The sequence below is a fragment of the Manis javanica genome, chromosome 11 (assembly GCF_040802235.1).
Source record: "Manis javanica isolate MJ-LG chromosome 11, MJ_LKY, whole genome shotgun sequence".
Lineage (NCBI taxonomy): Eukaryota > Metazoa > Chordata > Mammalia > Pholidota > Manidae > Manis > Manis javanica.
In genome coordinates this window covers 69,094,797-69,119,283 of record NC_133166.1, presented here as the reverse complement: position 1 = coordinate 69,119,283, position 24,487 = coordinate 69,094,797, and the positions used below count along the sequence as shown (strand labels likewise).

The window sequence follows — 24,487 nt, the reverse complement described above, 5'->3', positions numbered from 1 at the left end:
AAGGCTCAGAGCAACTTTTCAGAGGGCAGTCTGGTGTGGCAATGAGGGCAGTAACTTTTGTTTGATGCTGTGTGTAAGTCTGTCTCGACTTTGAATCGCCATACAAAGGAGGCTGGGGTGGTGGGGAAGACAATAGGAATGAGGAAAAAATGTGAGAGAGCAGTAAAGGAGGAAAAAGCCATGATTTGGATATGGATGGCAAAGGGGATGAACGGGATTTTGGAGGAAAGAGGACAGTAAGGTCAGGAGTCTGGAGGGGGGGAGAGTCTGTAAACTTTTGTAGGTTAAGAGATCTTTTAGGTGATGTGGGGACAGAATGGGAAGGGGCGCCGTGAATGTCAGTTTATGAGCTTCTTTCTGCAAGAGCTGTCTAGCGGCTAATGCTGGTAGGCAGGGCACCCATCCCCGAACTGTGGGGTCTAATTGCTTGCTTGGAGAGATAAGCTCCTGGGGCAAAGGATGGGCCATAATATTGGCCTAGGACTCCTAGAGCTTGACTGGACCTCTCATGAATGTATAATGAGAAGGGCTTCAACAAATCAGGAAGATGGAGAGCTGCGGCTTCTACAAGGGCTTGACAGAGCTTAATGAAGGAGTGTCGGGGTGAGGAGGATAATGGTTCTTTAGGGGGGCCCTTGCTGAGGCCGTATAGGAGTTTTGCCAACAGGAAGAAGTTAGGGATCCAAGCTCTAAAATACCTAGCCAGGCCTAGAAAGGAAAGGATTTCTGTCTTGGTTTTGGGAATGGGCAGGTCAGAGAGGAGTCGTTTTCTGTCTAAGGTAATGGACTTTTTTTGTTGAGACAGAAGGAATCTAAGGAAAGTGACACAAGGGGAAGAGATTTGAGCTTTGACGGGGGATACCCAGTAACTTCTGGAAGCTAGAAGGTTAAGTAGGGAGGCAGTGTCAAGTTGAGACTGTTCCCACGAGGGACTGCAGAGTAGAAGATCGTCTACATATTGTAATAAAGTGGACTTGGAGTGATCATGATGAAACTGTTTGAAGTCCTGAGCTAGGACTTGTCCAAAAATATGGGGACTATCTCGGAAGCCTTGTGGCAAAACTGTCCAAGTAAGTTGTTCAGAATGTCTCGTGCATGGGTCCGTCCAGGTGAAGGCAAAAAAATTCTTGGGAGGAGGGGTCTAGAGGGATAGAAAAAAATGCGTCCTTGAGATCTAGGGCTGAGAAGTAGGATGCCGAGGCAGGGATCTGCGATAAAAGGGTGTATGGATTTGGAACTAAGGGATGGATAGGGACAACAGCCATGTTGATGAGGCAAAGGTCTTGGACAAGGCGGAAAGATCTGTTGGTTTTTTTAACAGCTAATATGGGGGTATTAAATGGGGAGTGAGTGGGTCTAAGGTAATTTTTGTTCAAGAGATCTTGAATGATGGGTTGGAGGCCTATGAGGGCTGAAGTGGTTAGGGGGTATTGGGCCTGAGAGTTATACTGAGAGGGGTCACGTAATTTGATAGAGGCAGGAGGACATAGAGCCACGGAGGGTTTTGTAATGTCCCAAAATTTGGGATTTACAGGGTGTATGAGGGAAGAACCGGAGCTTTCATTAGGTAGAAGGGGGTCGTTGGTTATGAGGGCCATCAGAAAGGGATTACTGGGGGCTGTGGGAGTGGATATAGTTATGGAAACGTGGAGGAGAGAAAGGATGTCCCGTCCTAGTAAAGGGATGGGACACTGGGGCATAACCAGGAAGGAGTGGGAGAAAGGTATGGGATTGTCTTGGATTGTGCATAAAAGGTGGGGGGGTTTTAATGGGAAAATCTGTTTACTTCCTTCCCCGATTATAGGAGTAATGGCTGGCATGGTAGGGCTCTGGTATTCTCGCAAGACTGAGAAGGTGGCTACTGTATCTAGGAGGAAGGAGATGGGGTGACCCTCTACTGTTAAAGTAACCCTGGGCTCCTGTTTGGTGATGGAAATGGTTGGGCGAGAAGCTCCCAGTCCCTGTCAATCTTCTTCTGCCAGCCCCACTACGGCGGCTTAGTATGGGGGTTGTTCGTCCAGTCTCCCCTTCGGGTGGTTGGGCAATCAGACCCCCAGTGGCCCATTTTGTGGCATCTGGGGCATGGGGTGGTAGGAGATCTGGGGGAGGGGCACGCACTTGACCAATGTCCCTCTTTTCTGCACTTGAAACAAGCTCCTAGGCGGGGCTTGTTTGTAGAGGGGCGCCCAGGTTGTGGTTTTATCAGCTGGGCCATCATTTGGAAATTGGCCTGATCAGCCTTTTGTTTACGGCGCTCTTTCTCCTCTTCCCAGTTATGGAAGACTTTAAAGACCACTGTTAGGATCTCAGTCTGTGGGGTAGCGGGGCTCTGTTCTAACTTTTTGAGTTTAGCTTTAATGTTGGGGTAGCTTTGAGCTAGAAAGTATGTCATAAGGACATGTCTTCCATCAGGCGTTTCTGGGTCAAGGCTGGTATACCGTAATAGTGCTTGAGTGAGTCTGTCTAAGCTACATCCTGGAGGGAGGGGGCGATAATTTTGGGAGGCCTTCAGGACCGAGTCTGAGGGGGACTGAAGGGTTCTGGCTCAGTCTGTGGGGAAGTGACATGGTCTAGCCGCGCCTAGTCGAGCAGGCCTTGAAGTGCAGAAGGGGGGCAAAGAAAATAAAGAAAGATAGAAAGAACTGGGAGGGCTGACACTCCCATGCATTGCCAGCTTGCAGCCCAACTGCTTGCCTCTGCCACTCCAGTTGGGCTTGAACTCATGACTCTGAGATTAAGAGTCCCAAGCTCTACTAACTGAGCTACAGCAGGGCTCCCGTTAGTTACTTATGGAATATGTAAACAGAATGTTCTTTGTTCTCCACTCCTGCCACATCAGCAAGTGGGGGAAGGGCATAGCTAGAAGCAGGGGCGGTGTTTCTACACATCTTCAAGGTCTCCCTATTTTCAGAGTGAGGAGTCTTGGCTCATCTTCGAGGACAAGATATGTTTTTGTGGACAGATAACTTCTAAGGACTGCACCAGTTGTTCTCTAGCTTGTGCTTTCCCATGCTGCATTCAGACATGGGGGAAGGTGTTTTCCCATTCTCCCTACAAACATGTGAGAAGATAAAGGCGGTCCCTAACAGGGGAGAAACAGGTGATGAGGGCAAAGATGGAGGAGGCTCCCGGGACCTAGTTAAAGGGGGGCTGAAAGGCTCAGGCTTAATCTGCGGGGGACGAAGGCAGAGGAGGTGAGATGGGGGAGGAGATGGTTGGGGGAGGAAGGGAGAAGGGCTGTTGTAGGAGAAGGGGAAGGGAGTGAACGGGAGGCTTCTGCGGGGGCTGCGGCTTGCAGGCTAGGAGAACTTGGGAGGTGGCAGGGGGAGGAGGAGGCGGAAAGCTTCTATATAGGGAATCTCCTTCCATTTTTTCAGGCGCTGGCAGTAGTTAAAGAGATTGCGAGTGATGTTAGGATCAAGAGTTCCCCCTGCGGGCCATTGGTTGTTATTGTCCAGGGGGTATGTTGGCCAATCTTGGGAGCAATATTTACAGAGAAGTTTTGGTTTTATATCAAGTATCAGGGAGAGGGTAGCCAGATGCTTAAGCAGGCATTCAAGAGGTGAACTTTCAGGGAGGGATAAGGAGGCTCCCATGGCTAAAGGACAGAGAAGGAGACAAACAGGGGAAGATGAACGGAGATCCTCGGACTGGAAGCAGACCGCAAGGAGACAAAGGGCGTCCCCGATGATCCTTGGTGGTCTGTGGAAACTCATATATGAGTCGGAATTTCTTAGGAAGTGTGGGTCATCATCCAGACTTCCCTAAGAAGGCAGTTTGCCGGAGTCACGAGGTACCTAGCGCTAGGAATTTTCGGCAGACAGAACAGATTTCAGCAGACGGAACAGAAGGAGGAGGGGGGGAAAAAGGGAGCGTTCTCATCCGCAAAGGAGTCACCTCGTTTATGGCTGTTGGAGGGGGGACCTGAGGGTCTGCCGCAGCTGTGAAGGCCTGAGGTGGGGATTTATGGCTGCCGGAGGAGGGGCCTGAGGGTCCACCACAGCCGTGAAGGCCTGAGGAGGGGAGAGTTCCCTCCTCGTCCCCAAGCGTCAGGGCCTTGCCGGACGATCACGGTCAATGGCACTGCGATAGCTCGGGGAAGAGTGGCCCACTCCGGGGGTAAAACTTACCTAAAGGCCAGAGAGGAGTGGTGAGTGTGATGAGCCAGCACCGGAAAAAGAGGACGAGGGCAAGCTGCTGCTGGTGTTGGGGGAAGATGGGGCCCAGTTGGGGTGTCCTGTCTCCTGGGTTTCAGCACCAATGAAAGGAAAGGAGTGACACACAGCAGCAATTCACCGGAGAATTCCGCTTTATTAGGGAAAGGTGCTGGGTTATATAGGAAGGGGCATGGGTGATTGTGGTGTTACTTCTACGGGGCTGGTGGCTGTTGGCTAGGTGCTGGGATTGGGAGGGGGGCGAGAGATGATTGGGCTTCAGGTGGCGCCGGCGGGAACCGAGGACCCCGAAGAGAAGCCGGAAGTTTGCCATTTTACTGGTGGGGGCCCTTCACTCATAGACACTGAGAAGTGACTAGTGGTCACCAAAAGGGAAGGAGGGATGTGGGCGGGAGTGGGGAGAGGGACTGTTGAACCACTGATGTACATTTGATGATTTAAAAAAAGGATTTATTTAAGCAAAGTACACATTTGAAGAAAGGGAGTGCTGGCAACGTCAGAGAGGAGGCATGCTTAAAGGCTTAGGATTTGTGTCTTCTAAAGATTTCAAGAATGGGATTAAGGGCCGGGAGGTATGTAAGCTTGACATGTGGTCTCATGATGTCTATATCCGGTGAGAGACACTATGTTACTATCCATACTCAGTCCTTTGGATATTCTCTAAGATAAACTTAACACAGGGAATTTATTGATCCTGGCCTTCTCCAAGCCTTAAGCAGTGGGGACATACCATGTATGACTGTTTGTCCTGCCTTAGGGTTGGGTCGGTTGTTGGTTAACTACCATAAAGTATGTTAGGAATCTTAACTCCTAACTCCCTGGTTTTTAAATGGAATCTTAGCCTTATAATGGATTCCCTACTGTTTTTTTAATTTATATCTTGGCATTTTTCATCATAGGCAGGAAAAATTAACCATGTTTGTACCATGTCTCTGCCCTACCGCAGTGTGATTATCATTGGTTTAGAGGTTGCTATTTATTGGCTTAAAGATAATGTATCCTGTATGCTAGTTGATTGTGAAATTCCTGTAGTGAGGCTGTGTTAAATAATTTGCTGGCAAAGACAAATTCAGTCCCTGAGCATAATTTTGCCCCATGAAACAAAACAGCTCTTAAAAGGGTAAAATTGCCTTTTTCAGGGCTAGGAGGATGAAGATAGGATGTTGACACTGGGCCAGCAGTCTTGAGAAGTGGACAAAACTTATAAAGCTGAGAAAGAGCACCTCAAGCAGATCAAATGTTAAACATGGGCCCTCCCTATGATCACCTCACATCTGGCCAACTCGGAACCAAAATATTGATACTTCTGTTTAAGCTGGGAAAACCAAATATTATTAATTCATCCATTCCTGGTCCTGAAAATACAAAACCAACACTTACAATTATTTTCGTATTTAATATTAAGACAACTACCACCCACTCAGTGGTTGCTGATTGTCAAGTTGTGCCCTAGGTTATTCTCTCATTTAATTTTTCTAAAGTTGAAAGGGTTAACCCTCTGTGAGAACACTTAGGCTCAGAAGTGAATTGCCTAGTTCCACGGGAGGGGGTGGGAGGAGCTGGGTTCACACACAATGACTGTTGTAACAGATCCTAGTACACTGTGGATAAAGTGAAGGTTTCTAAGGCCAGGATTCTCACCTCGCTCTGGTCCACTAGCTCACTACATACGTGTGGGCAATGCGTTGCTATTGACTGTATATCGAGATTCGCCCAGTGCTCTGGGCGACACGGTGGCATGCCTGGTGGCATGCCTGCAAGGCTGCAGGAGAGCAGAGATTGGAGTAGTGGCAGCGCCGAGGACAGACACTTTGAGATGGCTGCAGGGGTAGAGAGGCCCAGAGTCAGAGACCAGCTTGCTCCATGCAGACTCGCTCTGAGTGGACGGGATCCCAGTGACTGACCTGCCACGGTAGGAATAATGTTGGGTATATCCCTTTCACCCAAAGAACGTTCCATTGTCATTCCTCGGTCTCATTGAATCCACAGTGACTTGCCCGGGGCTGAAACCCATTGGAAAGACATACACCATCTATTTAAAGGTCCTATTTAGTTCAAATGTGAGCAGCAGACGTCTCCGCAGAAAATGGGAATAAACTGCACCCAACACGCACGGAAACCGAACAGAACCTAAACAACTGCGCCGCGGCGCCGGCGGCTGGTAGCTGAAATATGTCATCCCTCTGCGCCGCCGCCTCGGTAGCCCCGCTTGGCCGAGGCGCAGGCGGGCGCCTGCTACGTTCTTCTGTGGCGCAAGATGGCGCTGCCCTTTGCGCGTGCGGTGTTCCTGTGCCGCTGGGGAGCCAAACGATGGGGGGTTTCCGCCGCGGAAGCCCGAAGGGGTAGGATTCTCTCCTCTTACTGTTTTACCTCCACAATAGCTTCCGTCTGTTATTCCCGGAGCCCGCTTGGAGAAAACTCCAGTCCCTTAGGGTCGTTTCCCCTCCCCCATCGGCGTTGGTCTTGAAATTCCAAACCTGGGACGGTGTCAGGTTTCTAAATCCCGGGGCTTCTCCAGTCCGAGTGCTGCGCACACTAAAGAGTTTGCGCTACTCTCTTGCCCGCTTGACATTCTGCCTCTTCCCTGTCTACTCGAGATCTCATGACCTGCCTGCTTCAGGTAGGACTGCGTGTGTATCACTAGTTCTGGGATTCAAGCCACCGTCACCATCCAGTGTCTTTGCTTTGCTCGCAGGCGTCAGTTTCAAACTGGAAGAAAAAAACCTCCCACAGCAGCCTGGCACTCTTCGGAGATGACACAGGTGTCAAATACGGCCTGGTGGGACTGGAGCCCACCAAGCTGGCCGTGAACGCAGAGCGCTTCCAGGAGTGGGTGGGCAGTGGTGCTGGCAGACACAGCGGTCACCAGCGGCAGACACTACTGTGAAGTGACAGTGCAGCGCTCCCAGCAGTTCCGGATAGGGGTGGCAGATGTGGACGTGTCCCGGGATAGCTGCATCGGTGCTGACGATCGTTCCTGGGTGTTCACCTATGCCCAGCGCAAGTGGCAGACCATGTCGGCCAACGAGAAAGCCCCTACTGAGGGCATCCGGCAGCCAGAGAAGGTGGGGCTTCTGCTGGAGTATGAGGCCCAGAGGCTGAGCCTGGTGGATGTGAGCAGGCTTGCTTTGGTCCACACGTTACAGACTTCCGGGGTCCAGCAGTGCCTGCCTTTGCCCTTTGGGATGGAAAGCTGCTGACCCATTCAGGGCTTGAGGTGCCAGAGGGCCTCCAGTATGTCCATCATTGGAGTCCCTAGTCATGCTCTTGGCCCGCTTCCTGATACAAGTGTCTGAAACCTTTTAATTTTCTCCCAATTTCTAGCTCCCACAATCCAATTTTCATTGGGTCTTTTGTGCAGTCTCTTAAGTCATCTTCCTCCTCCCTACTCTGTGAGGGGTAGGCATACAGCCACTCTCTTCCCTCCCCCAGATTACCGCTAATCTCCTGGGCTACTGAGTGTACTTTGCCTGACTTGCTTCCTTCAGTTCCTCTGCCTCCCTATGCCCATATCTTCCTGCTATACTGTCCTGGGTGTTATCCTTCAGCTTTGTCTGAACTTATTCATCACTGTGATACTGCTCCTTCCCTTTGCCAAGTCGGATGTTCTTGGGCTCTACCAAATCTCTCCAGTTAATCATTGCTACCTCTGGCTAGAGAGGTGGTGCAGTCAATGACTTGGCCCTTTCTCTACAGCAGAGTCTGGGGTCTGGCTCCCTCAGGAAGAGCTGTACTGTGTGGGAGTGAGAACAGAGCCCTTCTTCCCTAGTACCTCAATGCCAGATTCTCAGCCCTATGCAGCTGGAGCTCTCCCCAACCCAAGTCCATCTGCCTTAATCTGCACACCTCTGACCCCTCAATTGTCAAAATAATTGGGCCAGTTACAACGTCGACCAAAGGGGAAGAGACCCTAGGAAGATACTGAATGGGTTGGTGCTAGAAACATTACTCTTGCGAAGTTCCATCTTCATTTGTGCTATAGTTGGAACTATCAGAGGGAGCAGGGAAGCCTAGGGTCTTGGACAATGCATTTTTTAGCCTGCTCAGACCCAAACCCTTGCCCTGCTCTTAGCAGAGAATTAACCTAAGCAGTATTTGGGTTGAGTATGTGTGAAATATGTATTGTTTGGGCTCCGACTGGTTCCCTCTATTCTACCTTTATGACAGTAATGCGGCTGTATGCCCTAAGGGGAGAAAGAAGGACTGGGTTTGGAAGAAATAATAATTTATGTAATTAAAGTTTATTTGCACACAAAATACTTTCTTTGTCTATAAAATTGCTGTTCACAGTAGCAGCAGTTCCTGGCTGAGGGGGCAGATCTCATGAGACTACTAAAGCTAAGTGCATAGTCGCCCTCTTTCCTCTGTGGATACACACATGTGCATGGTGGCTAGAGCCCCTTACCAGAATATATATCTGTCTCTATCATGATGGTTTCTTTAAGGTTTTGAGTGGGCCAAGTCATTATAGGCTGTACCTCAAAGAAGCCCCACAGTCTCCATAGAGAGCTCTAGTGTCCACCAAGGTACTTTTCTGCAGCCTGTCTGCCAAGGAATGGGGTTTTGACTCTCACAGAAAGCACTGGCTTAAGTTTTGGTCCTCGCTGACACAGTGTAAGTCTGTAGCAGGTCTGGTGGTTTTGGGGTAAGTGTGGAGCCAACTTATGCTTTTCCTTGAGCAGGGCCTGAGCACTGCATGCTTACACCATGCTCTCTAGGTTCTCTTTGGACAGGGCCTCAGCCACTGCCTCGGCCTGAGTCTCAGATGGTGTGTAGGAGTCCTGGTAATCTTGAAGCAGTTTTTCCACTTCCAGGTGGTTGAACTGCACAGCATCATCCAGGGGAATGTTGCCCCACCTGATAAGAACAAAGACCATGATCAGACAAAGAGGACAGTGAGAGTGTCCTGCTAATACACATGACTGGTGGCTAGAGGCCAGTGATGAAGCTGGTGCCACTCCCTTCTCCCTGGGCACCCCTTTTAGCTTAATCTTACTCACCTATCCTTGACAAAAGGGTTCACTTTGCAAGCCTCAATCAGGAATTTAACAACTTCGATGTGTCCTAGGAATCCAGGCAGAAGGAAAACAAGAGGGTACAGATCCTGAAGCTTTTGGTGTTAACATTAGTACCAACCCTTGGCAGCTGGAGTCTGAGCCAAGAGGGGAGGGGGAAAGGTCTCTTCCCATGTTGCTCCCTGCAGCACCCAATAATAGCCTGCAGATTGGAGGGCATCTGGACAAAATTTGTGCTGCCCCTGTAACCTGGAGGGCCTATACAGTAGGGGTACTCTTGGTAGGAAAAAAAAAGTGTCTTTAAGATCTGCTTCTCCTCTCATTTAACTGTCAGATACCTTCAGCTGCAGCCACATGCAGGGCTGTGCGGGAGTCATAGTCTTTCTGTTCCATGTCCATGGCTGATAGGGCAAACCTGAGGATGGTGGAAAGCAGCTGAAGTCACCCAGATCAGCCTAGAATCACTAGTGACTTTGCTGAAGTGGGGTAAGCCTGGATGGGTTCCAGAAAAAGTAAAACAGCTTATGCCAAGATCCATGGACCCTGCATAATCCATGTTCTATACACAGATGAGACTGCTTTTCCCCATCAGAGGCACAGCTGTCTAGCTGTGGTTAGGGGCCCAGCACATATTTCTTGATGTTCATAATCTATTTGAGGCAGGATTTTTACCTGCCTCTTAGGACTCTGCTTTTAATATTCAGGGTTATTCATAATAGTGGCTACCATTAATTAACTTCTTATCATATGGCAGGCACTATGGTTTAAAAAAAAACCTTATTTAAATGCAGTCTGTGTCCATTCCATCTGACTCTAAAGCTGACACACTTAACTATTTTGCTATGTTAACTCCTAATGAGACCTCTGACCAGGAGTATATTACTGTTTATTTGGTCACAGTAGAAGTACCTTCGAAGGGCCGAGACATCTCCACTATAGGCAGCAAATAACAGATTGACCACAGTCTTGTTCTGAAAAATAAATCATATCCATCTGAGATTGACTCTGAACTCACCCAAGCCCAGCTCTACCCTGTGACTCTCCATGGATGCTTAGCCAAGAGTACTGCTGAAGTGCTATGGAATGTTCTATTCTAAAATACTCCTACAAACCACCTGGGGTTTTCCTTACCCGAACTTCTCCCCCTTCACGCCGTGGGTCTAACTTCCGAGCACAGTGCCTCAGGTTGTCATAGTTGTGAAAATTGAAGAGAGACACCAATCTCTAAAAGCCAAAGAGATTGTTTACCTAACTCCCTGCACTTAGTAGGAGCTCAAAATTGCTTTATTTACTCATTCAAAAATATTAAGTATTATATGCAAAATAACTCACCTGGCAGAAGCTGATGCCCCTATGACTGTTCCCCAGCTTGTCCAATGGAGGTGACAGACACATCATTCCCATGACATTGGGTACCACCAGGAGGATGGCTCCTGACACAGCTGACTTGGCTGGCAGGCCCACCTTAAGGACAAAGTGAAAACTGAGGATGCACTGGAGGCACCCCAAGTCTGGGTGAGCAGGTTAGTCCATTCCACAGGCCGCACCCATCTCAACTGGCTTCTTTTACTCCTGTCCCCCACCCCCACCACTAAAGTTCATTGCTTCAGTGAGGAATTTATTGAGTACTCTGCTCTAGAATGAGAAGAGTCCCTCATTTAACTTCATTCTGGTGGGAGGGGGTGGACAATAAACAGGTAAACAGACAAATATTCACAGCTTATAACACAGAGGTAGTAGGGCTGTGATAGCGAGTGAAGTGGGAGAGGGGTCCACTTGAGTTACGGTGGTCAGAAAAGCCTCACTTTGGAAGTGACATCGAAACAGATGCAGAGGAGCTGCACAAGCCGTGTAGATGGACAGCTGAGAAGCTGCAGTGGCATTGTTAGTGTGCTGGACACCCTCCCCTAAGAACTCTGGCTAGAAGTTAATAATGAGGCAGGAAGAGGCTTCCACCCCTCCACCCTCAGAGACTCGGTGTCCTTTCCACTCTGGGCTTGTGGGGAAGGGATGGTGGGGCCAGAGGCACTCACGTAGAAGGCAAACTGGCCCGAGAAGTCGTACATGCCACAGGAGTGCATGAGGCTGAGGGTGTTGCGCACTGCTTCGGCACTCAGCACACTCTCGCCTGTGATGGGGCAGATTCCACCATTGGCCAGGGTGGCTGCCATGACACTACCTGATTCACAGGTCACTTCCACGGAGCACAGCTGTGGAGACAAGGCAGAGGTGAGGGTACAGTGTGCACCTGAACACTGCTCTTGAGTGTAGAGCAATGTTTGTGGCATTCTGATCTTTCAGTCAGTGCCCTGGTATTTCTGAAGGACACCAGAGCCATTGGAGAGGATCATGACCTGGTCAGGGCAGGGAGGGCAGTCTGTCCTGCCCCTTGGCCTAAGCTGCATGCCAGGGTCTACTTACCTGGAAGTAGAGATCAAGGGCAGCCATCATGTCTACCCCCTTAGGAAAGCACTGCAAGGAAGAGGACAGAACATTTCGCTTCAAGCCATCAGCTGCCCGTCATACTGCCAGGACCTCAGCCTGGCCCCAGCCCCAGCTGCCTGGCCACCAGCTGCATGATTCCCAGGACTCTCCCCAGCCTCTCCCAGGTACCTTCTTTTCCTTCAGGTAATAGCCAATGGCATAATTCCGATCCCCTGTCTCCTTCTCTGACTGGAATCTGAAGTAAACATCCAACTTAGTACTTGTCCTTTGACGGGTGGGTGTGAGGACAAGGGGAAATACCTTCCCTGAGGGAGACAGAACTAGATCACACATGTCAAACTCAACCAGCCACTTTAAAAACTCTCAATAATACTGGAGGAAACCTGTGAGCCCGCACAATGCTGGGCATTACTTCACTATGAAGTGTAAGGTAACAGGCAACCCCCAATCGCCCTGTCATCTAGTTTGGGGAAACAGCTGAGGTTTTGGCTTTGAGAGGCTTGGCATGAAAGGGCCTAGGTACAAAGTCTCACACTGCCTCTCTCATTAAGTACTAAACAGAAATGGAACAGATTCTGCACAAAGTACAAATGTGGTGAAGGGGCTCAGAGGAAGTGGGAAAGCCAAGGGTCCCCTGGGATTTCTCCTCTAAGCTTTGATTGCCCCCTCCTGCATCTCACACACACACTGCAGTGCAGTCAGCCAGTCCTGTGAACAGGTTCTTACGTGGCATTGCTGAAACCCATGTATTCATTCCCAGCCATTTTGTTCAGGTATTGCAACACCTAAAGAGAGAAAAGGGCATGGGGGGCGCCACATGAGTGGGTGCCCTGATAACCACACACTAGTTTGATATACCCTTCTCTCCTGCTCAACCCTTATCCCAGCAGGGACTTCAGGAGGTTTTCCTGAAGCCAGCAGATTCCCACAACTCTGGAAATAAGGCTTCTAGTAGGGGTTGCGGCACTCTCCAAGTGGGGCAGCAGGCAAGGACAACGTGCCATGGAGAAAAACAGATGGGACTGAGTAGCAGGGGACTTACAAAATCAAACTTCTCTGCTTTGTTACAGTCCATCTGCAAAGAGAGAAAAAGAGAATAGTATCCTAAGCCTAGGAGGAGGATGGGAGGGTCACAGGGACCTAGTGGATTCAAGGTGTTAGACTGGTTTTGCTACTGTGAATTTTTCTAACATCTGAGACTTTTTTGTGTCCATGCGTATCAAGAGACCTTAACAAACTATTTAAACTTTATTATCCAGTCATGAGTACAGATAACCATACCCCATCTATGAGGCTCACCCATCCCTGAGTCTCACTCATAGCCCTCACTCCTGACTCCCACTTTCACTGTACTGATTCTAGTCCTGTCCCCAAGCACCAGTCCTATTCCTGATCCCCATCCCCATGCCTTATACCGCAGGCTGGAGCCCTACTCCATCCTATTCCTGACTCACAGCCATCCCTCACTGGAGTGACAGGAAGGAGATGAGGGTATGTGTTGCATATAATATTCAATTATATCAATTATATTGATAACTGAAATAAATTAGCTCAGAGTCAAGTCCAGTAGAGCCTGCATAGATGGCAATGGGATGAACAGGTCCCAGATACAAGGCTGTAGGTAGAGCTATCCCCGAGCAAGGGGAGAGCCTGAGTTTGGTCTCCCCACCTCCACCCCCATACTGCTTCCTGCACACAGACTATAATGTCAACCACTATGTCAACATCACAGGGACACTGACACCTGAGTCTCTGGCAGAAGGTGGGGAGTTCCTAACACCACCTTCCCCAAGAGGGGCTGTGATTGGCTCAGGAGTGTCACCGCCCACAGTGCCCTCAGGTTCTTGCTCAAGCCCTGGGGGACAAACAGCTGACAGGCCAGCCTGACACCCTTGCTCAAGGCTGACTCACAGTTCCAGGTGACGTGAATATCTGCTCTGGCCTGGCCATTCACCCTTCCTTCTGTGTCCCTCACCCAGAAGTGGCCAATCGGTGCTTATTAGTGCTGTCCTCCCCCTGTGAGTGGCATTTGGCCCCTGGTCCTCAGCAGGGGTCAGGACATGGTCACTTCTCTAAGGGCCAGGGAGCTCAGAGCTCCAGACTCCTGGGAGGGGGAAGGTCTACAGGTCTCTTTACTACTAACTTCTTCAGCATAGTACACGGGTCCTTGCTGTGTGCTCACTGCTTCATGGAAACCCTCAAAGGAATCAAGGCAATACCAATCTCCCTGGAGAGCTGGGCAGATACGAGGGATTTAGGAAGAAGGGTGTTTAGAGAACAGTACCTTTCAGAAGATTAGGGTGTCACTGACCTTGATGAGAGAGCTCACGACAATGGCACCAGCATTGACCATAGGGTTATGGGGGATTCCTGGGGAAATACAAACCACCCAGTCTTACCAGCCACTGGGCCAAACCTCCTTTACAAGTTGCCCACTCTGCAGGCTAGACAAGAAAGATTTCTTTGCTGGAGAGGATGGAATGACAGAGCTAATCAGGAAAGGCAGAGAAACAAATGATAGGGCTGAACGGACAAGGGGAGGAAGGAAACATCCGCGGGTCTGGTCTGAGCCCTGGTGGTGCTCACCTTCCTCATTGAGGGAGAGTTTGTTGTAGCGGAGGCCACTGGGCTCCTTGCCCACAAACTTGTGCACGTAGTCAGTGCCTAGGGTGCTTATGGAGATGGCATAGGTGAGGGGCTTCACACAGGACTGCAGGCAGAAGGGGACCTTTGTGTGGCCCACGGAGTGCCTGGAGGCAGACGAGTGTCATGAAAAGGGTCACCTGTGTTCTGTACCTGTGCCCAGCCTCTCCTTTCTCTCCCCAGTATCTCACCGCTGACCATCCACAGTGCACAGGGAGACACCCCACAGCTCTGGATTTGACTTGGCCAGCTGAGGGATGTAGGCTGCCACCTGGGCATGAGTGAGTAGAGAAAACAGAGAGATTGGAGATATGGGTGTGGAGAGGGAGAAACAGCTGATGTTCAGGGTCAGGAGAATCTTTCAGATTCTGTTTCCTGCCTGTTGTTCCCAGAGACACCCAAGTTCTAAGTCCTACAAGGCCTTATCTTTCTGTAGCCCCACTCCTATAGAGGTGGCAGTATTAGCCCATGGAAGGTAAAAAGAGAATTTTGGGATTAGCTTCCCTTTTTGGTTCAATCGTTGTCCTATAGATCTTTTTCAAATTTCTGTTGATTCCTTATGCCAGCTGTCCCCATAAAACCCTCAGATTCCTTCAGCTGCTCTAAAAGTCCCACGTATAGAAATAAAGAGTATGTCAGTGATACTTCAATTAAGAAAAAAATTCTTAAAAAAAAAAAAAAAGAAATACATAAAGCCCTTGTCCCCATTTTTAGAGGTTCTGCTTATCTCCCATCTATTGCATTCCCAGCCCAGGAAATCTCTAAGCAAGGTGTATCTGGCCCCAAGCCCTTGCCCCTCCCTTAGTCCCTTGGCCCTCACTTTGCCTCCAGTGAGCTCTTTGGCATCCTCAAAGATGCGATCCACATGGCCTGTGAACTCCTCAAAATCAGGAATGACAAACTTCTTCCGGAATGCCTGGGTCAGGAGTACAATGTTGCTGCTCACACACCTGGATCCCAGATACGATTGGGTTAGGGGGCTGGACAGATGCAGCTGTGACTCACCCTGGAGCCATGGAAGTTGGGAATGAAGGTATGAGTGGTCATTAGGTTTGGGACCAAGAGCTGTGTGACCTTGGCACATCACTTTATCTTTCTGGGTCTTAAGTTTCTTTGCCTCTAAGATGAGGGGTTGTAATGATGTGGAGAAATCCCCAAAAACAGTATCTCTGGATAGAAGAAAAAAATAAATACCCAAATAATAGGGATAATGGGGCACCTTTATATTTTACAAATCCTAAATCATTTGTCTTTTTACATATATTCCTTTATATATGTAAATACACATGACATTATCTAGAAGATACCACTAATCTGTTAACAATGTTTACTTGTGAGAAAAGGGACTGGGACTGGGGAGACAGGGAAAGGAGAACATGTATTTCTATGTTGTTTTAACTTTTATAATAAGTATTTCCATATTTGTGTGTTATTTGTGTAGTAAGTAATAAAATAAGATGTTGAACTATCCAATTCCCAAGACTCCTCCCTGCTGTTATAGTCTATGTCCATGCAACAGTTCTAAGAGCAATGTCCTTGTTTCTGGGACCCTCACTTTCGGAAGAGATCTCGATCCAAGAGGCCACCACTGCTGGACTCTTGGACCATGTGGTGCATCTGGCTCATGCAGTCTCGAAGCCGGGGGTCTGACGTCTGCAGTCCGGTGGCCTTCAGTGCCTTTTGGGGAAATAAGAAGCCTGGTAAGGTCAGCTCCAAGGACAATAATCTGACCCTAATTGTCTTCCACGATGGGTAACAATGAGCTTGACTCCAGCGCCTGCAATATGTGGCATGAAAGAGTTTGCAGACTAAGAAAGGAGGGAATGCAACACCTTTGCAGGCTCAAAGGGGTGTCCTGCTCTTTTTCATCAAGGCAACTGTTTTCTGAACCCCTGAGGTCAAAATTCTAAACCAAGAGGATGGGTTGAGTCAGAAGGTTTAATCTTCCCACTCTGGGGCAAGGATGGGATTGCCTTATCAGCCTAGGCATCTGCTATTCTTCATTCTCATGCAGTCACCCACTAGCCATTCTGCACTTGTCCTAGCCTCCTTTCCCCAATTGCCAGAATTCGGAGGGCTTTGCATTCTGAGCAGGTAGAGAAGAACTCACAGTTGTGAACTTGTGGATAGGGATTCGTTCCTGTCCCTCGGCAATAGTGTAGAAGAGCAGATCACCCAGGCGGGACAGCATGCCACTCTCTGACGTATCACTATTTGGGGGCAAAGAGGGGAGGAGGACAAGAACCTATGAACAGATCCCTGCTTCTCTTCCTAGAAGTGAGCTTGTCAGTAGGTAGGTGTCCTCACTCTATGTCTCCTTGCTCAACCATCTGATCTGTCCCTAAAATTCCATCTTTCATATCTATCCTGAGAAGCCTTAAATCTTACTCTCTAGCTTTCTTTTGTACCTAACCTTTAGACCTTTATTTCTGCCTTCTAGACACTTCCATATCTGGATGTCCAACAGGCACCACAGACTCAACATGTCCAAAACTGAGGTCATCTCACCTCCCTCCCTCTGCTCCTCCTGTGTGTTTCCCATTTGAGTTCATAGCGTTACCATTCACATAGTGCCAAGCTGGAAGCATGGAATCATTTGCATAATTCCCATACCTTACACCCATGTTCAGCTGGTAACCAACACTGGATCAATCTACCTCCATGTCTCTCAAATCTACCCTCTTTTCTTTTCTTCCCCTGTGCTGGCATGATGTAGTAGAAAGAACCAGAGTTTTCCCCTTAGCAGCTGTGTGATCTTAACATGGATGGCAAATCCAGTTATTTAACATTGCTGAATCTGCTTTCCATCTGTAAAATAAGGGTAGTAATGTTTGCATCACATGGGTGATGTGAGGCTTAATTAAAGTAACATTTCTTGAAAAACTGTCTTTCAACAGACAGTTCTCCAAAGAAGAAATTCAGATGGCCAACAGACACATGAAAAGATGCTGCACATCACTAGTCATCAGAGAAATGCAAATTAAAACCACGATGATATATCACCTCACACCAGTAAGGATCACCACCATCCAAAAGACAAACAACAACAAATGTTGGTGAGGTTGTGGAGAAAGGGGAACCCTCCTACACTGCTGGTAGGAATGTAAATTAGTCCAACCATTGTGGAAAGCAGTATGGAGGTTCCTCAAAAAGCTCAAAATAGAAATACCATTTGACTCAGGAATTCCACTTCTAGGAATTTACCCTAAGAATGCAGCACTCCAGTTTGAAAAAGACAGATGCACCCCTATGTTTATCGCAGCACTATTTACAATAGCCAAGACATGGAAGCAACCTAAGTGTCCATCAGTAGATGAATGGATAAAGAAGAGGTGGTACATATACACAATGAAATATTATTCAGCCATAAGAAGAAAACAAATCCTAACATTTGCAACAACATGGATGGAACTGGAGGGTACTATGCTCAGTGAAATAAGCCAGGCGGAGAAAAACAAGTACCAAATGATTTCACTCATATGTGGAATATAAGAACAAAGGAAAAATTGAAGGAACAGCATCAGAATCACAGAACCCAATAATGGACTAACAGTTACTAAAGGGAAAGGGACTGGGGAGGATGGGTGGGAAGGGAGGGAGAAAGGAGGGGAAGAAGATAGGGGGCCTTACGATTAGCATGTATAATGTTGGGGGGGGGCACGGGAAGAGCTGTGCAACACAGAGAAGGCAAGTAGTGATTTTACAGCATCTTACTACACTGATGGACAGTGACTAATGGGGTAATGGGGTATGTGGGGGGGGGCTTGTTGAAGGGGGGAGTCTAGTAAACATAATGTTCCTCATGTAATTGTAGGTTAATGATACCAAAAGAAAAAAACTGTCTTTCACAAAGTAGATGCTCAGTAGATCATCCTGCTTTATCATCAGCAACATCATGTTACGTGACTCTCCTGACTTCCAGCCCATCTTCCACAATGTGCCAGTTTCTAAAAACTCAAATGTCATTTCTCTACTTGAAAACCTTTGTTAAGCACATAAAAAGATGCTCCACATCCCTAATCATCAGAGAAATGCAAATTCAAACCACAATGAGTTATCACCTTACACCAGTTAGGATGGCCAACATCCAAAAGACAAACAACAAAAAATGTTGGTGAGGATGTGGAGAATGGGGAACCCTCCTACTCTGCTGGTGGGAATGTAAAATAGTTCAACCATTGTGGAAAGTAGTATGGAGGTTCCTCAAAAAACTAAAAATAGAAATACCATTTGACCCAGGAATTCCACTCCTAGGAATTTACCCTAAGAATGCAGCAGCCCAGTTTCAAAAAGACATATGTACCCCTATGTTTATCACAGCATTATTTACAATAGCCAAGAAATGGAAATAACCTAGGTGTCCATCAGTAGATGAATGGATAAAGATGTGGTACATATACACAATGGAATACTACTCAGCCATAGAAGAAAACAAATCCTACCATTTGCAACAACATGGATGGAGCTAGAGGGTATTACGTTCAGTGAAATAAGCCAGGCGGAGAAAGACAAGTATCAAATGATTTCACTCATCTGTGGAGTACAAGAACAAAGCAAAAACTGAAGGACCAAACAGCAGCAGAACCACAGAACCCAAGAATGGACTAACAGTTACCAAAGGGAAAGGGATTGGGGAGGATGGGTGGGAAGTGAGGGATAAGGGGAAAAAAGGGGCATCATGATTAGCACGTATAATGTTGGAGGGAGAGACATGGGGAAGGCAGTATAACACAGAAAAGACAAGTATGATTCTATAGCATCTTACTACACTGATGGACAGTGACTGTAATGGAGTATGTGGTGAGGACTTGATAAAAGGGAGTGTCTAGTAACCATAATGTTGTTCATGTAATTCTACATTAATGATAGCAAAATAAAAAAATTCATTTAAAAAACCCCACCTTTGTTAGCTCCCCAATACCTATTAAATAAGTTCTTATTTCTTGGTATGGTATTCAAGACTCTTTAAAACCTGCTAACATTCCTTTACTATTCTCCACCATGCCCCCATACTCCAGTTGTGCCAGGTACAGGTGGCTCCCCCAGTGGGCTGGGCATTGTCAGGCTTCCTGACCTCTGCTCATGCTACAACTTCTGCATGGAATGGCATTTTTCTCCTTACCTGGCATAGTCCTGCCCATCCTGTTAAGCACATGAAAAGATGCTCCACATCCCTAATCATCAGAGAAATGCAAATTTAAACCACAATGAGATATCACCTTACACCAGTTAGGATGGCCAACATCCAAAAGACAAACAGCAACAAATGTTGGCGAGTATGTGGAGAACCTCCAGATTTTGTTTATGCTGCTGATAAGACATAACACACCATCTTATTCATAGAAGAATCTCCTTTGCTTGCACTGTTAGGTCTTTTGTGTTTTATATATCTTTGTCTTCCTAGCATTGAGCAAAGTCCCTAGCACAAAGTGGGTCTTCAGTAAAGAATTTTCAAGTTCCATTTCTAGGGAGGTCTCTGTTTCCCAAAGTATCTCTCTCACTGGCTTATAGCACTTAAAATTCTAGGTACTGAAGACTTTTTCCTATAAATATGTTTACAGATTTAGAGGAATTATTTTATCAGATGATTCCAAACATGACAGCTATTGGAAATTAAGACCCTTCAAAACTCTTTGATCCAGTAATTTGCCTTCCATGTATTTATCCTACAACTGTACTCATATACCTACAAAGTAACATGTTCACATTTACTCACTACATTGTTAGTAATAATAAGACTGGAAACAACCTAAAAATGCATCAGCAGGGAACTGGCTAGGTAAATTAGGGTAGATTCATGTAATGGAATATTACACAGTGTTGAAAAAAAGAAATCAGGTCTTTAAAAAATTTGGAATGATCTCTAGTTATATTAACTAAGCAAGCTGTAGAATACTGTTCATAATATAATGCTATTCATGTTTAGAAGGGAAAAATATCTTTGCTTATTTAGGCACAAAATATTTTTGGAAGTATAAGAAACTGGTTGATTTATCTCCTTCTAGGGAGATGAAGTGATGCTGGAAAAAGGATTGTGGGGGGCACTACCCATTATACATCTTTCTGTATATTCTGAATTTTTAACCACACGAATGTGTATGTATTATCAATTTACTATTATAAGTATGAATATATTATCTATTGAAACAATGCATTAAAAACTTAACAAGCCTCTCAAGAAGCTTGGCATAGACTAGGCATATGTGTGTTTTGGGTCAGCAGGAATATTAGGAGAGGGGGCAGTTTTCCTGTTTTTGAGGAAGTCCAATTGTCACAATGGGGCTAGTACCTCTCGGGAGGAGAGGATCCATGTGGTGACAGAGAAAGGAAAGAAAAAGCTATTTGAGGAATAATTCAAGAAGGAAAGTCCATAGAACACTGCAGGGTTCTGTGCCTGGAAGCTGAAGGAAGACAGGAAATAATGCCACACCACTGAATGCATCATAAGCCCTAAAAAAACTGCAAACCCTTTGACCCAGATATGGATTGATCTACAATGTAATGTTGAGGGGAGCAAAGCAAAGTGGAGAACAGTGTGTATAGTATGATATCATTTGTATTTTTTTTAAAAAGGAAAATAATATCACATGAATTTGCTATATGCATAAATTACCTCTAGCAGGTTATACAAGATATTAGTGACATGTGTGGGGAGCAAAATTTTCTAGAAATTTAAATAATTGAACAAGTGCACAAGAATATGTAGTAACCAAACTGAAGATTGGTTGAATAGATTATGATGTCATAAATAGAATCTTAAAATGGCAAAATAGCAGTCATTAAAATAACAATTCATACACACTCCCAATCCCAATGTTATTAAAAACTTTTTATAAATGGGAAAGATAGGCTAGCAAATATGAATTGATCCTATTTCATTAACTTTTACATGTCCATATATATAGGATACAAATGGATATATGTCACAATATTAATTGATTACCTCTATTATTGGCATCTTTATTTTCTTGATATTCTATCTTGTTTTTCTTTTATAAATCATAAATATAATAAAGTTAAATATAAAAAACAAGCAATAACCTGAATAGCAAGGCCTTTTCTCTTTGCTGACTCAAACCCCGCCCACAACATAAGAACCCTTCCCCATCAGAGAGTTGTTCCCAGAGCCCATCCCCTCCAGTACTCTCCTTCTGCCCAAGAGAGCACCAGTCCAAGGCCATTAGCAGTTAAGTCCTTAGGTGCACAGGCAGCCCTAGGCAGGAGGATCAAGGTTCCTAAAAACACTTGAAGCCACCACCTGATTCCAGTGGATAAGGAAGTGTGTGTTGGGGGGAACCAGGGATACCTCCTACCCACTATCCCACAGAAAGCATGAGGGGGAGGGAGGTTAAGCCTTTGCTCTATCCCACCACCATTTCTCTCTTGGTGATCATTTGGGAAAAGTTGGGGTGGAGAGTGTAACAGGAGAGAGAGGGCTTGTTCTTCAGTTTAAATGTTCTGTATCTCCTTGAGAAGAGGCTGATGGAAAAGTACAGCATAACAATTCTTAATACAAGTAAACAATACCTTATCGGTCTGTTACCTGTCAGGTCAGGGACTCCAGTGGTGGTGAGCAGTGGTGTGTCTGCCTGGCTACTTTAATTACGGTGTGCATGTTTCTGAATGTCAAAAGGCAGTTGTCAGTGATAGGGGAGGTGGTCCATTTCCCGTTCCTGCTGTAGTGTACTTGAATAGTGTCTATGTTGGCTTCTAAGGAGGACAAAATTTCCTGCTCAGTTCCATCTGTATCTCAGGAAACAGGCTCTGCCACCAAGCGTTTCTGGGTGGTTGGGGAGAGAGATGCTGCCTCTCGGGCAAAATAAGAGCCCAAGGGAAAAGAACCCATTAAATAAAGGAGCCTCAGCAGCACAATACAGCTCTGACTGGCCCTGGTTTTGCGTCTCATGATTTTCCCCGTTATAAAGATTCTCCACATTCAAGAACCAATTGAAAACCACCTTTACTTTACAGACAGGGAACCCCGGTAACGCCCGCACCTGCGCACTAGGAATGCACGCGCACCACACATTACACGCGCCGACACGCCGTAACACAGGCACAGCACACAAACCAAGCACACCAGGGGTCGAGGAGGGAGGCTGCTTCATACCCACGCGTCCCCAAACATGCACGCGGGAGTCGGGAAGAGAGGGAATGTGAGATGGGCAGGGCGCACACGGAGCCGCGCTCTGCGCCTCCTACCTTCCGAGTGCAGGATGCACCTCGGACAGGCTCCCTCCCGAGGGCCCACCGCCCACAGGCCCCCCGGGCGGACGGCGCGCCTCCTTCCGGGCGCGGCGGCCTCAAGCTCCGTATCTATGGGAAAAAGCATCGCAGGCTGGAGAGGTGTGGAGAGATGAGGTGCGCTCCAGGGAAGGGGTCTCGGGACCTGATGAGCACGACAGTGGGGATGGTGGCGGGCCTGTCCCCTATCCTTGCCCCTCAGGCCTTACTGATTCCGGTGTTGCGGCTGGTGGCTGTGCGGCGTCTCCCTGTCCTGTGCCGTGGCTTCACTGAGGTGGTGCCGGACGTCCCCGCCTAGGAGCGGGCTCCGGCTCAGGTGACCCCAGCCTCCCCGCCAGCCCTGGCCGCCGGCCCGGCTAAGCGCTTTCAGCAGAGCCCTCACGGAGCGCATCCCCGTAGCGCCTCCCGCTCAGCTCGTCGGGCGAAGGTTGGAGGGAGGGGCAGAAGAATCGCGAAGAGGCAAAGTTGGGGGGAGTTCCGGGGGCAAGGGCGGTGCCTGGGAGGAGGAGTTGAGGGTTTGGGCAGGAGAAGGAGGGACAGGTCCCGGTGAGGGTGGAGCCACTGCCAGGGGCGCTCAATACCCTCCCACCCGGGGCCGCGAGAGCAGCGCGCCGCACATCGCCGAAAACCCAGCCGAGTGGGTCTAGTCTCGGGCAGCAGGGGCTGGTGCCTGGAGTTGAGATGGACAATGTCCAGGCCCAATCAGGAGGAAGCACACATCTTGGGGGCGGAGAAAGGATAGGGTTACCCAATGAGAGCATGGCGGCAAGCCGTCCGCAGAAGCCTGCGGGGACCTGCGCGCTCCCAACATGCAGCGGTCTGAGGGTCCGCGCTGAGCACGAGAGCTGAGGCAGGGGCCCGCGATGCGGTGCGAACGATGGAAATCTTGGAGGCAGAGGAGAGCGGCACCTCTGTACACTCGAACGAGAGTAAGCGCTGCTCGCGAGGCCGCTTAGTGACCCGACACTCAACGGCCGGACCGGCCTCGGCCTCGGCTGTGGAGCGCCTACCCCGCCGCGTGATGCTGGTGAGTGAGGAGTCGCAGCGGCGGTGCGGAGGCGCGAGGGTTACCCTGGGGTCGCTGGGTTGCTGGGTCGCTCCCGCTGCCACTTGGTGGTTATTTAGGACTTCGGTGTTCTTATCTCTGAGCCCTTAAACATTTATAAACTGTGACATGCTACAAAGTGTTTTACTTGCAGGCAAGAAGTGATGTAAGAAAGAATCTCGAAAACGAAGCATATTCAGGAATTTTATCATTTGCAACCAGGAGAACGTCATCTGCGTTTTTTACAGCGCCTAACAAAATCTATGTTTAATAGAAACTCACGTAAATAGTAGCTGTTATCTAGTGCCTGCGGTGTGTCAGCCACTTTATATACCACATACCTACAGGTGGTTATTATTAGTCCCACTTTAAAGCTAGGGAAACTGAGACTCAGAAATTAGGACTCCTGTGAATAGCATAACCTAGTTTATAAGAACCAGAGCCCAGAATTAAACCCAAGTCTCCGACTGTAAAGTTCTCTCCATCATGCTGCTCTTCCCCAAATTAACCCGGGAAATGCCCCCATCCCAAAGCGAAGCATTTTATCCCGAAGCGCTGTGATACAGTACGAAGTGTCTAGAGGACGGCTGGGTATCACAAAATACCCGTTTATCATTTTTGAATTAAAATAAACGTCAAAGGTACGCGTGGGAAAATAAATACCAAAGCCCTACTCTTGTGTGCTCTGTGGAGAGGCAGCTCTAGTTTGCCTTGGTTAGGGTTGGAGGCTTTATTCGGTTTCAAACCAGATAGAAGGGCCTGTTGCTTTTGCCTTTCCCCCCTGTAGTCTATCTATTCTGTTGGTAGGACTCTTAACTCAGCGGCTCTTGCTGGCCCTGGGCTGTCTCGTTGCATGGCTTCCACCCTTTGCCCATGACTAATTGCAAAAAAAATCTGCATCTTAATATTTAGTATAAACT

The 24,487-nt window shown here is 47.8% G+C and overlaps 3 protein-coding genes and 1 long non-coding RNA gene across 16 annotated transcripts in view; 3 read left to right on the top strand and 1 right to left on the bottom strand.

Moving 5' to 3' along the window:
• Positions 1 to 24,487, top strand: part of LOC118970647 (uncharacterized) — a 455,888-nt gene that overhangs the window by 274,547 nt on the left and 156,854 nt on the right. The gene's annotated exons all lie outside the window — the stretch shown is intronic.
• On the top strand, positions 4,341 to 8,288 carry SPRYD4 (SPRY domain containing 4). The gene is given in 5 exon segments (XM_017651963.3): positions 4,341 to 6,517; positions 6,871 to 6,893; positions 6,895 to 7,008; positions 7,010 to 7,313; positions 7,316 to 8,288. Coding segments are annotated over 5 exon segments (645 nt in total). The 5' UTR covers positions 4,341 to 6,432; the 3' UTR covers positions 7,435 to 8,288.
• On the bottom strand, positions 8,398 to 23,192 carry GLS2 (glutaminase 2). 13 transcript variants are annotated; one of them, XM_037024217.2, is made up of 19 exons: positions 22,732 to 22,807; positions 19,401 to 19,452; positions 16,389 to 16,488; positions 15,834 to 15,955; positions 15,099 to 15,228; positions 14,470 to 14,549; positions 14,222 to 14,385; positions 13,947 to 14,005; positions 12,678 to 12,710; positions 12,362 to 12,420; positions 11,804 to 11,870; positions 11,612 to 11,662; positions 11,224 to 11,400; positions 10,523 to 10,684; positions 10,322 to 10,414; positions 10,100 to 10,161; positions 9,529 to 9,605; positions 9,176 to 9,239; positions 8,398 to 9,032 (listed from the first exon to the last, which is right to left on the bottom strand). In XM_037024217.2, exons 3-19 carry the CDS (start codon positions 16,467 to 16,469, stop codon positions 8,876 to 8,878), a joined length of 1,638 nt encoding a protein of 545 aa, XP_036880112.1. In that variant the 5' UTR covers positions 16,470 to 16,488; positions 19,401 to 19,452; positions 22,732 to 22,807; the 3' UTR covers positions 8,398 to 8,875. The 13 variants fall into 13 exon arrangements, with proteins under 13 accessions (XP_036880112.1, XP_073072680.1, XP_073072679.1 ...); XM_073216579.1 differs by lacking the exon at positions 22,732 to 22,807 and adding an exon at positions 22,481 to 22,563; XM_073216578.1 differs by lacking the exon at positions 22,732 to 22,807 and adding an exon at positions 21,822 to 21,915.
• RBMS2 (RNA binding motif single stranded interacting protein 2) overlaps positions 23,400 to 24,487 on the top strand; it is a 67,585-nt gene continuing 66,497 nt past the window's right edge. The window contains 1 exon segment of the mRNA XM_073215759.1: positions 23,400 to 23,549. Coding sequence (XP_073071860.1) covers positions 23,400 to 23,549 — 150 coding nt within the window.